Source organism: Phascolarctos cinereus, unplaced genomic scaffold, assembly GCF_003287225.1.
Source record: "Phascolarctos cinereus isolate Bilbo 61053 unplaced genomic scaffold, phaCin_HiC Scaffold_9;HRSCAF=440, whole genome shotgun sequence".
In the NCBI taxonomy this organism is placed as follows: Eukaryota; Metazoa; Chordata; class Mammalia; order Diprotodontia; family Phascolarctidae; genus Phascolarctos; species Phascolarctos cinereus.
The window spans coordinates 207020569-207033556 of NW_027556402.1; the positions used below are offsets into that span (position 1 = coordinate 207020569).

Here is a 12988-nt window from a genome sequence, read left to right on the forward strand (position 1 = left end):
TCTGATATAGGCTCTGCATATACATTCATATTAAACATTAGTCATGCTGTAAAGAAGAATTAGAACCAATGGGAGGAAGCACAAGAAAGAAGAAACAAAACAAAATGAAAAAAAGAGAGAGCAAATAGTATGCTTTGATTCAGACTCCATAGTTCTTTCTCTGGATGTGAATAGCATTTTCCATTGTGAATCTTTTGAGTTGTCTTAGATTCTTGCATGGCTGAGAAGAGCTAAGTCTATCAAAGTTAATCATCACACAATGTGGCTGTTACTGTGTACAGTGTCTCCTGGTTCTGCTGACTTCACTCAGCATCAGTTCATACAAGTGTTTCCAGGTGTTTCTGAAGTCTTCTTGCTCATCATTTCTTGTAGCACAGTAGTATTCCATTACATTCATATACTACAACTTGTTCAGCCATTCCCCAGTTGATGGGCATCCCTTCAATTTCCAATTCTTGGCCGCCACAAAAAGAGCTGCTATAAATATTTTTGTACATGTGGATCCTTTTCCCATTTTTATGATCTCTTTGGGATAAAATCCTAGAAATGGTATTGCTGGGACAAAGGGCATGCACAGTTTTATAGCCCTTTGGGCATAGTTCCAAATTGCTCTTCAGAATAGTTGGATCAGTTCACAACTCCACCAACAATGCATTAGTGTTCCAATTTTCCTACATCTTCTCCAGCATTTATCATTTTCCTATTTTGTCATGTTAGCTAATCTGATAGGTGTGATGCAGTACCTCAGAGTTGTTTTGATTTGCATTTCTCTAATCAATAGTAATTTAGATTCTTCTTTACAACATCACTAATGTGAAAATAAGTTTAACAGGAATATATATGTATAGTCTGTATCAGATTGTGCATTGTCTTGGGGAGGGAGGGGAAGAAAAATTTAAAACTCAAAACCTTATGGAAGTGACTGTTGATAAATCAAAATAAATTAATAAAAAATAGTAATTTAGAGCATTTTTCATATAACTATAGATAGCTTTAATTTCGTCATCTGAAAACTGCCTGTTCATATCCTTTGACCATTTAATTGACATATTTTCAAGGTGCTGTTGAATCCATAGAAATTAGAATGTGTCTGTGTGTCTAAGGCCTCAGAGAAGCCCAAAAGATTTTGAGTTCTTCTTTTCTCCTTCATTTGTGTGTGAGCCTGTACTTTACCGACTTAAGGGAATAGATTCATTTTCTCTAATTTTGCAGCAGCGATCATCCACTTTTTACTTAAGTGCCAACTCATTCCCCTGAACATGTAAGAGATGCTTTTCCTTCTCTCTCCTTCTTTCTGGTTACGAATAGGTGGAAGGTGTGTGTGAAAGATGGCCAGCAAGGGCTTGAAATTATTAGTGATGACAGTGATTTCATAGAAATGTGGAGAGTGTCAAGGTTATGAAGTCTGTGAAATTGGGTTTTTTTTTGTTTTAATTTTTTATTTTGAGTTCTAAGTTGTCTTCCTCTCTCCCTCCCAACCCTGCATCAGAGAAGTCCAACATTTGATACATAGATATCCATGTAGAACCATACAATACCTACTTCTATATATCAGTTCTTTCTCTGGAGGTGATAGCATTTTCCTTCACAAGTCCAGTCCTTCATAGTTGACTTGAATATTCATATTACTTAGAACAGCTTAGTCATTTACAGTCTTCGAACAGTATTGCTGTTACTATATACAACATTATCTTGGTTCTGCTCATTATTTCATGCAAGCCTTTCCATGTTTTTCCAAAATCAACCTGCTCATCATTGCTTACAGCACTGTAGTATTCCATCACAATCATGTATCACAACTTATTTAGCCATTTCCCAATTGATGGTCATCCTCTCAATTTCCAGTTCTTTCCCACCACAAATGAAACCATTGACTATATACCTCAGGTTAAAATCAATCCCTCTCTAGCCAAACTTCCGACTGAAGAAAAGGTTGGTTTTGAATGCCATGCCATTAGGTTCCTCTCATGCGGCAAAGTGCCATTGCTGATTCTATTTCAGCTGAGATTTACAAGGTAGGAGGTCCGCTGCCCATACAATAGCTGACTGTAATTTTCCAGGTTACGTGGCAAGAGAAGATTATCACTCAGGAGTTCAGGGATTTCTCCATTGTTCATCTCTGTAAAGGAAAAGGAAATAGATTGTCCTGTGACAATCACAGAGGGGTCTCTCTCTTAGTCACTGCTGGCAAGACTCTTGCCAGAGTCCTCCTTAATAGGCTGATCCTTCACCTGGAAGATGGTCATCTACCTGAGAGCCAGCGTGGCTTCAGAAAGGGCCAAGGAATGGTTGCTATGGTGTTTGCTGCCCCACAACTCCAGGAGAAATGCCAGGAGTAGAACAGAGGTCTGTACGCAACATTAATACGTTGTGTACATAATGCACTAAGGCTTTTCTTCTTTTTTTTTTTTGTTAGGCAATGGGGTTAAGTGACCTGTCCAGGGTCACATAGCTAGTAAGTTACACTAAGGCTTTTGATGCTGTCGGTCGTGAGGGCTTTTGGAAGATCATGAAATATGTTTGCTGGGAGAAATTCCTCAGTACACGATGACACTCTTGCCCGGGTTCTGGATAATGGATGATGCTCTCGTGCTTTCCCAGTCGCCAGTGGAGTGAGGCAGGGCTGTGTGCTTGCTTCCGTGCTTTTTAGCGTGATGTTCTCAGTCATGTTGTCAGATGCCTTCAACGAGGACAAAAACAGAAAGCTACCACACTGATGGTAAATTATTTAAGTTGAAAATGCCACAAGCCAAGGTTAAACTGGAGGGAAGGGAGAGTTTGGTGCGTGACTTCTTGTTCACTGATGATTGTACACTTGATGCAGCCTCTGAGGTTGAGATTCAACGAAATATGGATCAATTCTTTTACCACTTGTGATAATTTTGGCCTGAACACCAAGAAAACAGAAGTCCTTCCCAGCCAGCGTCACACCATCCATATGTGGAACAATCAGTTACAGCAAATAGAGAAATTTACAGTGTTGTGGATAAGGTCACTTAGCTTGGCAGTATACTTTTCAGGGATGTACACATAGATGATGAGGTTGATGCACATATTGCGAGAGCTAGTTCAGTGTTTGGGAGGCTCCAAAGGAAAGTGTGAAAGAGAAGAGGTATTAGACTGCCTACCAGACTGAAGGCCTACAGAGCTGTCGTGCTGACCTTATTGTTGTATGCCTGTGAAACCTGGACAGTATACCAGCGTCATGCCAGGAAACCGAATCGCTTCCATTTGAATTGTCCTAGGAAGGTTCTCAAGGTCACCTGGCAAGATAAGGTACCCAGGGGCAGCTAGATGGCACAGTGCATAGAGCTCTGGCCTTGGAGACAGGAGGACATGAGGTCAAATCATGCCTCAGACATTTGAAACTCACTAGCTGTGTGACCTTGGGCAAGTCACTTAATCCTGATTGCCTCACCAAAAAAAAAAAAAGATAAGGTACCAGACACTGAGGTCCTTTCTCAAGCTGAACTGCCAAGCATTTAAACTCTTACTATGTAGCATGCAACTCCAATGTGCTGGCCTTGTTGTTCAAATGTCAAAAGTACATTTGTCTAAAAGACCATTTTATGGAGAACTCACACAAGGCAAGCACTCACATGAAGGTCAGAGAAGCAGTACAAGGACACTCTCAAAGTCTCTCTGAAGAACTTTGGAATCAGCCTCCCAGCATGGCATGCCCACATCAAAGAAGGCACTGTGCTCTATGGGCAAAGCAGAATTATAGTAGCTCGAAAGAAATGTTAGGTGCACAAATTTAGAGATATCTCCACTTGAAATGTGCGTATGGACTATTTGTGCCTGACCTGTGGTAGAGCCTTCTGAGCTCGAATTGGTCTGTCAGCCACTGTGGGACACACTGCACCTTGACCCCAAGATAGTGTTGTCATTTTGGTCTTCATTAAGCATGAAGGACAACCACCAAATATGTACATTTACATATAAGAATAATAGCTCACATTTATATGTTACCTCCTATGTGCCAGGCACTGTTCTAAGCACCTTACAAATATTATCTCATTTGATCCTCACAACAGCCCTTCGAGGTAGGTACTGTTATTATCCCTTTTTTGCAGATGAGGAAACTGAGGCAAACAGAAGTGAAGTGACTTACCCAGGGTCACACAGCCAGTAAGTATTTGAGGACAGATTTGAACTAAGTTCTTCCTGACTTTGGGCTCAGGCTCATATACTAATATACTTCAGACTCGGGCTTATATACTAATACTATCATATATAAACATATGTATGTATACTTTATAAATACCTAAATGAAAAGGAAAAAGTTATAAGACCTCAGGGATTGAATTAAAGGATTCCCTTGTACAAGATACATTTTTGTAGTCTTTATGTCAGAATGAGGGAGGGGTAAAGTGATAGAGAAGTTGTTTACTCAGTTATAAAAGTCTTGCAAAGAAAGATGAACTGCAGGTGAGAACATAATTAGTGTAACTGAGTGCAGGGAGTGGGAAGAGTCCTACACTGAATCAGGTGACCTGTAATCTAGATCTAGCCCTGTAGTTACTGACTTGCAGTGACATTGGGTGTAGTCACTTAGCTTCACTAGATCTCACTGTCCTCATTTTAAAATGTGAGATTTAGACTGATCGTGTGAAGATAGAGGGCCAGCTCCAAAATTCTGTAAGGCTAACCCAGCTGGTATGCCCACATGCTGTAAGGCCAGCCTCCATCTAAATTTGTTTCTTTCTAGTAGTGTTTATGGCAGTCCTTTAGGGGATATTTTCATTATAGAAACTCATCTACAATTTTGTAATAGAATTAAATTATAAATTTCATTTTCTAAATCTAATATAACCTCTCCTAAGATATAAATTCCACTTGACACATGTGGAATAACTTCTCCCACATCTCTGCCCTTTCAAATCCTTTCCTTCAGGATGTAGCTCAGGTGCCACCTTTTCCAACCAACCCCCTTCTCAAAACCACCTGACAGTCCTTATCTCAGATCTCTCATACCCCTCTGTTTGAATTTGTAGAAATCCACTTTGTGGCTTACTGGACAGGAAGGAATTTGTTTTACAAAGCTAGGCCTGCCTGTAGTATATCACCTACAATTTGTATTTTGTAATCTTTTAAAGATGAATTTGCGATAGATTTTGTTTTGTCTTAAATAGGTAATACATATAATATACCGATTCGTTTGTGGATTTTGGATTCTCACCCTTTTGCGCCCCCCATATGCTTCTTGAAGCCAACTCCAAACATGGGAATCTCAGTGGGAAAACATGTGGATGCCCAGGGCAGAATATATCTGCCCTATCTACAAAACTGGAGTCATGTAAGATCCACTTAGTTTTTGTTTTAAAAATTTTTGTTTTTCCTTAATATTTCTGTTCCATACTGACAGTGCAGATAATGAAAGTGCCACATTTTCCTCCAGCTGTAATGGTTGAATAGCTTACCTTCTTTTAAAAGAATGCTTTGAAAGTAAGAGAGAATAAGTGAGGAGGTGCTGTTATGACATTTTAAAGAAAGAAGGATAAATAATATTAAACTTGATATAGATTCTGCTGAGAAAAAAATTATCAGAGTCAGTAAGGATAATTAGATTAAATTTTTGTGACATGAATTTGCAAGATGGAGGGTTTTTTCATGATTTATTTCTTAATATGTTGTTCTTCAGCTAACTAAAGTGGATGAGTAAATATTTGGGTAAAGTTTCAGAATTTATAAATAGTAATGTACTAGTTTTAGGTAGGAAAGATCCCCATATTGGCTTTTGTAAGTTGACATTTTAAAGTTTAAAAAAATCCTTCCCGTTGAATTACAGAACAGTTTCACAAATTACTTCCCATCCTGACTTTAAGTATCTGAAGAGCCAAGAACTTCTCTGAGCTCACTAGTTAGGTAGGAGAATAGAATTTAAAAGTTGAATTTTTATACAGAAAAATTCTGGTTTGCCATAGACCTCAGGTTATATTGTTGTTCACAAGAACAAACCCCAAAATCTGAAATGGTTTTGGGCAGAATTTTATTAGGTCATTTGGTAGAGAAGAGTGAGCTGGAAAGATGTGGCTCCCTCACTTCCAGGCTCTAGAAAGTTTACATTATATAGTAGTATTTGGACAAGGGCACCCACACAGTACACAGTTAAGCAGTTTTGCTGAGAGAACAACTTGAAAGCAAGGTAGATTGATATGGATATCATTAAATATAAACAGTAAAATTTGAGTGAAGCCAAAATACAAGCTTGGAAGACCCAACACAAGACTTGGGTATTTTGGGTGGATCCAAGACCTGAGGGAGCCCAAAATTCCTTGTAGCCATCTCTGGCCTTCCTGGAGAGTTACTGAGGTTAGGGTGAGGTTTTAGGTTCAAACAATCTCTTGTCACATAAAGTTAGGTTTAAACAGTAGAATGATTAATAAGTTTTCCTACCAATATAATAAAGCATTTTCCACAATATCCATAATAAATAGTTTCATCTGGATTAAAACCCAAACCTTTGTATTTGACTATTATATTTGTCAAATAACATTTATTAGTTATAGGAGAAGGAAAATGTTGATTCCCCCAAACTGATATTTGTATTAATAGTTAGTCATGTCCTCTTAGAACTAGAACAATATATTTCTTACCTATTCTTCACTGTCTTTTTTTTTCACCTTTTTAAAAACATATTGCTCTAATTTGACTTGCTTTCTATAATATGTCTGCTTGATGACTAATCTTAATGCTTCCTTTTTTTTTCTTACAATCACTAGCATAACTGTTAACATGGTATTTTTTGCTTTGACGTGGTTCTGTAAGATATTTGAGACTGTTGCTCATTTGAAATTCATGCTGATTTTAAATTTTTATTCAGTGCTTCCCTGTGATAGGCCATTACTGACCTTGATAATACATTTTTTCATAATTTGGGAACTTTTAGGTCTTAGACATGGTAACCATTATCTTTTTGTTTGTTTCCTAGCCTAAATCAGTCATCACTGGGTTAATCAGAGAAATGATTATCAAGTTTCAGGAGGAGCTTCCTCTGTACTCCTTATCTTCTGCCGATGAGGCTCAGCAGGCAGAATTGCTAGCCTATATTTCAAAGATCACTCAAGGTTTGTATAGATATATGTATATATATAATTTTTTTTTTGCTTTTTTGGCGAGGCAGTTGGATTAGGTGAATTGCCCAAGGTCACACAGCTAGTAAGTGTCAAGTGTATGAGGTTGGACTTGAACTCAGGTCCTCCTGACTCCAAGGCCAGAGCTCTATACGCTGCTCAGCCTAGCTGCCATCAGGTTTGTATTCTTGTAAGAGATATTAGAATGTTGTTGGAACTTTGAAACCTTACTGTTATTCTCTTTCTTCCCTCCATATTTTTAATTAAAAGTCACTGTGTGTCATGTCTGTATAAGTAATATCAGATAATGTGTTTACATATAAATATATTTATTATAATAACTATTGGAAAAGTGGTTCTTTGTACTTGGAAGCATTTAAGAGTCATATTCAGCATTGGTGTTACTGGCATTTTCCCTTCTAACGAGCAGACAGATTGCTACTTTTTTCTCCTACATAAATACGGTACTTATTGAAAACCAAGCTATCAGGTAAATTTCATCTATCTTTGGAAATTTGGAGAGATGATGAACTGAACATGTCTGCATTGTAGATATTACTAAAAAGCCTTTACATTTTTATTTTCTAAATATAAATGATAACATAACTTCCTTTAGAGACTTTGTTATCTCCTAATCAGGAATCATGATAGATGTATGAGTATGATGGTACAAAGGATCACCAGCAGCTGTTTGAAGACTGGCTTCTGTGACTAGGATTTTGTCACAACAAATTGACAAAATCTGTTGTGACAAAACCACTTTGTATAAGTTAAAGTGCCAGGTAAACATGTACAGATATTAATTTTTAGGACTAATGTTTTGTGAAACTAAAAAATTTAAATTTGATCAGTTTTGTCTTATTTCCTGAGGTCTGATATATTTTGAAAAACATAACAAGATACAAAATTCAGAATCAGATGTAATATTTTGGACATAGCCAAAATGGGAATTTGTTTTGTTTGAACATATTTGATACTACTAGGTCTTTGTTTTTCTTTTATTGTCATTGTTGTTCACTTTAGAGACTGGATAGTAGAAAGAAGGGGGCTTTTGGGATAGGGTAGCCAAAAAAAAGAAAGAAAAAAGGTCATTAAGAATTTTTTTTAAATGCACAAAAGACAGCAGAAAGAAGACCAGAAAGAATCACAGGTAAGGAGGACAGCTTTGAAAGTTATATGTTGAATCTATTTTGTATTTAATAAGAAAAGCGAGCTTTACATGATAGAAAGTTGTGGTTTCATGTACAGTAATTGTCATTTTCTTTTCTACTGTGTACTTGGAAATTCACATTTTATTTAATGTTTATTAGTTCAGAATGAAAAAAAGAAATGTAAAAAAAGTCAAAGATTTTCTGTATCTTTTTAAAATTTTGCTGACAAATTCTCATCTCTTTTTTTTAGGTATCTCGGATGTAAATTCCAAAAATCAAGAAAACAAAAGTGTCAGCAAAGTTACTGTGGTTGGAGGTGGAGAGTTGGGAATTGCATGTGTATTAGCAATTTTAGCAAAGGTACAAGAATTTTATCATAGTGGTTACTGATGTCATTGTTGAATGTATTAACAGTTACTGGGTTTACTTTTGTTTCGATTCAGATATTTGATGTGCAAAAAAAAATTTCAATTTCTCTTGAAAATTTACCTTTTTCCCTTAAAATATACTTAGTAAGTTGATTAAAAACAACTGAAAGCTTTCATCAGTGATGTTGCATAGTTAGCAGTTAGTCATGAAATATTCTTTGAAATAGTCATTTGAACAGTGTCCTCATTGTAATCAAAAGAAAAACTGCAACTGAATATCTGATTTAGTCACATAGATTCTCACATAGATTCTTTTGTGTCTTTTGTGAATCATTCGGCTTTTATTGAGCTTGCCAGTCTAATATCATCCTTCTCCCTTGATTTGATTTATTTTAGCTCTTTCTGACATTAGCATTTTAGAAAATGGTGACTTTGTTTTTGGATATGGTTCTTTTTTCTTTCCGGTTATACATAGTCCAGCCTTTGTGGGGTGTCTCAGCTGTTTCCTTAATTAACATTCACTGACACTGTTAACTCTGACTTCATAGCTTATGATTTATTTAGCTGTATTTTGTGAATGAAATACAGCATGCAGATAAATTGTATTTCTCATAGAGTTCATGTCCCTTTCACTGTTTCTTCACTTTGTAAATTATGTTCAGATGGATTAAATCCATCTTCTAAAACAGCTTTAAAAAAGTAAAGGTTCCATTAGGGAATTTCTCAGCCTGAGTTCCTGGAGATTCCAGGTGGATTCTCATCCACCAGCTGGATCTACTGATTGGTAGTCAGCTAACCTAAGTAGCCAAAATGAAAAGAAGCAGATTTATTAGTTGATAATAGCTTCACATTCCTCTGGCACAAATTTGGTTTATTTGCCTCTCCAGGCTCACTTAGAATACACAGCCAATTAGCAGCATCCTAGGGCAAGTTAGGATTCCTAAGTCAAGCATCTCGCTTCAATATTAGGGGTAGAGAAAGGTGGAATCTGCCCAGGGAAAAAGGAGAGGACTCTGGGGGAGTAATCATTTTGCAACTGGTGGGTTATCTGAATAAGAAAGCACTCCTTGTTTGGGGGCCAAAGAAGAGGAGCTGACCAAATGCTTTTACATTTGTTAAAGAAGTCCCTTTGATCTAAGTAAGGTAGCTGGGTTGAGGCAACTATTTATTCAAAGCTATAGACAACAGATAGTTTTTGCAGCAGTGAATGGGGCCATCTGGCTTTATTGTTTACACAGTTCTGTTTTATTTCTCTTTCTCTCTACTTAGTCTCAGTGAAGAGTAAACCCTTAGGAATATTACTTATACCTACCTAGAGATGGGAGTTGTATTTTTCATTTTTATTAACATTCTCATTTGCCCTCTAAATTCTCAGTTTTCAGCCAAGGTTTACATAGTCCCAGGCCAATAGGACTTATTTCTTTGAACGACTTTGAATTAACTATGATAGCCAGAAAATTAAGAACAAAACCCTTACAATTATTTTATATGTAGAAGGTAATAGATTCACACTATTTTCTGAGAGGCACTATGGCTTTATGGATAGAGAGCTGCTTGGAACCTGGAGGATTTGAGGCTGGTGGCCTCCCTCTTCTCTCATGCTGTCTGTGTGACCCTAGGCTTGTTATTATCTTATTAATCTCTCAGTGATTGAGGCAATTCTCTGTCTCTTAAGGCTGTAAATTTCAGAGTGGGTACATTTGTTGATGAAGAGAGTTTCTTCTTCTAGGATCCTATTCCCTACATCAGTGAAATCATAGGTCTAGTCTTTTGCAATTGGAATTTAACAAAAAGGTGAAATGAGCCAAAACTCTGACCAGGATAACATTTATTAACAGGTAACAGAGCTGTGTGCCTGTAAATGAGTCAGTGGCTTGCCTCCCTTTATGCCAAAGACCCCAAGCAAAAGGACAGTTCCCCTATTATAGGTTTTTGGTAGTTGGTTGTTGTACTTTGTTTTTGAAAAGGACCAAAATGGCATCACTATGTTGGGATCAAGGTAGTGTGTTCAACTGTGGTTGCTCAGATGAGTACGAGTTCAGAAGGCTCTACCATAGGCAGGCACAAATTGTCCATGTGAACGTTTGGAATGGAGGTGTGTCTCTAAATTTTTGCATCTAATGTTTCTTCTCTTTTCTCTTCTTTTTTTTTTTTAAGGTAGTTGGGATTAAGTGACTTGCCCAGGGTCACACAGCTAGTAAGTGTCTGAGGCCAGATTTGAACTCAGGTCCTACAGACTCCAGGGCTGGTGCTTTATATACTGCGCCATCTAGCTGCCCCTAACATTTCTTTTGAGCTACTGCACTTCTGCTTTGCTCATAGAGCCCTCTTTGATGGGGCGTGCCATGCTGGGAGTTTCTGTGCCAGTGTTTCCCATGTCTTGTAGTCAATTACTGAGTTCCTCAGAGAGGCCTTGAGAGTGTCCTTGTACTGCTTCTTCAGAACTTCATATGAGTACTTGCCTTGTATAAGTTCTCCATAAAATAGTCTTTTAGGCAAATGTGCTTTTGGCATTTGAACAGCATGGCCAGCACACTGGAGTTGCAGTCTCCATAGTAAGAGTTTAAATATTTGGCAGTTCAGCTTGAGAAAGAAAGGACCTCAGTGTCTGGTACCTTATCTTGCCAGGAGATCTTGAGAATCTTCCTAGGATAATTCAAATGGAATTGATTCAGTTTCCTGGCATGGCGCTGGTATACTCTTCAGGTTTCACAGGTATTCAACAATGAGTTCAGCACAACAGCTGTGTAGACCTTCAGTTTGGTTTCTTCTCTCCCATACTTTTCTTTTTAGCCTCCTAAAAACTGAGCTAGCTAACTCTAGCGATGTATGCATCAACCTTCTCATCATATGACTATCCCTAGAAAGTATACTGCTAAGTAAGTGAATTTATCTACAGCATTCAGTATTTCTCCATTTCTTGTAACTGATGGTTCCATGTATGGATGGTGTGGTAGAGAACTTCTGTTTTCTTGGTGGTAATTGTCAGGCCAAAATTAGCACAAGTGGCAAAGAATTGATCCATACTTTGTTGCATCCTCAGCCTCAGAGGCTGCATTAAGTATACAATCATCTGAACAAAAAATCACGCACCAACTCTATCTCCACTTTAGCCTTGGCTTGTGGCATTTTCAACTTAAATAATTTACCATCCCTGCAGTACAAAAGAACGAAGAACAGAGCAGGATAGATGACATCGTGGGATGAAGGGTAACGTGATTGGTTACAAGGCTGAGGTGTGGGAACATCACAGTTGGTTGGAAGTTTGGTAGTGGAGGCTAGCAACAACCTCCATTCTTCTCTCATGAGAGTAAGAACTGCTCATTGTTTGAGTACAGGTGTGAGACAGCAGCTCAGACTTTTGTACAGCAAACCAGACATCCTGGAAAGATAACTTGGTGGAATAAAAATTTTAGGCCTGTCCCTTCCTTTCACATACATTCTTCAAGGTCAGTTAAATCCCTTGAGACCAGAAGAGCTGGGTTCTTAAACTTCATCCATTACAGGCCCCTGAACTCTGAACTAAGTTCAAAGAAGAAGAACCATGACTTAAGCAGTTACAGGACAAAACTAGTTAATTGTAAATAGGATCAACAAATAAATGATACATGATCAGTCTTAATCTTCTCAAGTCTCTTTGCCCCTCTTTTATCATCGTATTTCTGTAGAATTCATCTGGCAAAAAATAAACACAAACAGTATTGCTTCTAGTTACATCTGTCTTATTCCCTATTCTTGTGCTTATTCTTCTAAGATGATTACCTAAGTTGATTGCCACAGAGATGTCCCTCTAACAATCAACCAATCAATAAATATTAAGTACTTATTATGTGCCAGGCACGTGCTAAGCACTGGGAATGCAAAAAGCCAAAAAAAAACCAGTCCCTGCTCTCAAGGAACTTGCAGTGTAACCTCCCATCTTCCCACACCCCACCTCTTACTCTCTGAACCAACATTTTCTGTTGATTCCAAGGGCAAGCAAGTGGATTTTTTTTTTGAGAGCTGAAATATTTGTAATTTTCATTGTCTTGAAGAGGATTTTTGTTCTTTTTGAAATACTGTTCTTGATGGATGAATGTTCACTGAACATAAAGAATGCAACTTAGTCAAACATTTGTTTTTTAAGTAGTGGTTGGAAAAGTGCTAAGCAACTTCACTTGTCTCTACAAGCAATCTGGACATATATTCAACAACGGGAAAAGATTCAGAGTCAAAGGTGGTACCAGGGTCGTTAGGGCTCTGAGCACCTAGTTAGGTATGTAGGTGCCTAGTGGATGGAGTTCTGGGCTTGGAATCAGTAAGACCTGTATTCAGATCTTGTCTCAGATACTTCCTTGGCTGTGAGATCCTAGACAAGTCATTTCATATCTTTGTGCCTCAGTTTCCTCATTTG

At 37.7% G+C, this 12988-nt stretch overlaps 1 protein-coding gene across 4 annotated transcripts in view; it reads left to right on the forward strand.

Moving 5' to 3' along the window:
* Window positions 1-12988, forward strand: part of UEVLD (UEV and lactate/malate dehyrogenase domains) — a 65039-nt gene that overhangs the window by 10574 nt on the left and 41477 nt on the right. For all 4 annotated transcript variants that reach the window (XM_078148636.1, XM_021005443.2, XM_021005445.2 and 1 more), the window contains exons 4-6: window positions 5136-5299; window positions 6935-7070; window positions 8478-8587. In XM_078148636.1, coding sequence (XP_078004762.1) covers window positions 5136-5299; window positions 6935-7070; window positions 8478-8587 — 410 coding nt within the window. The remainder of the gene's footprint in view (window positions 1-5135; window positions 5300-6934; window positions 7071-8477; window positions 8588-12988) is intronic.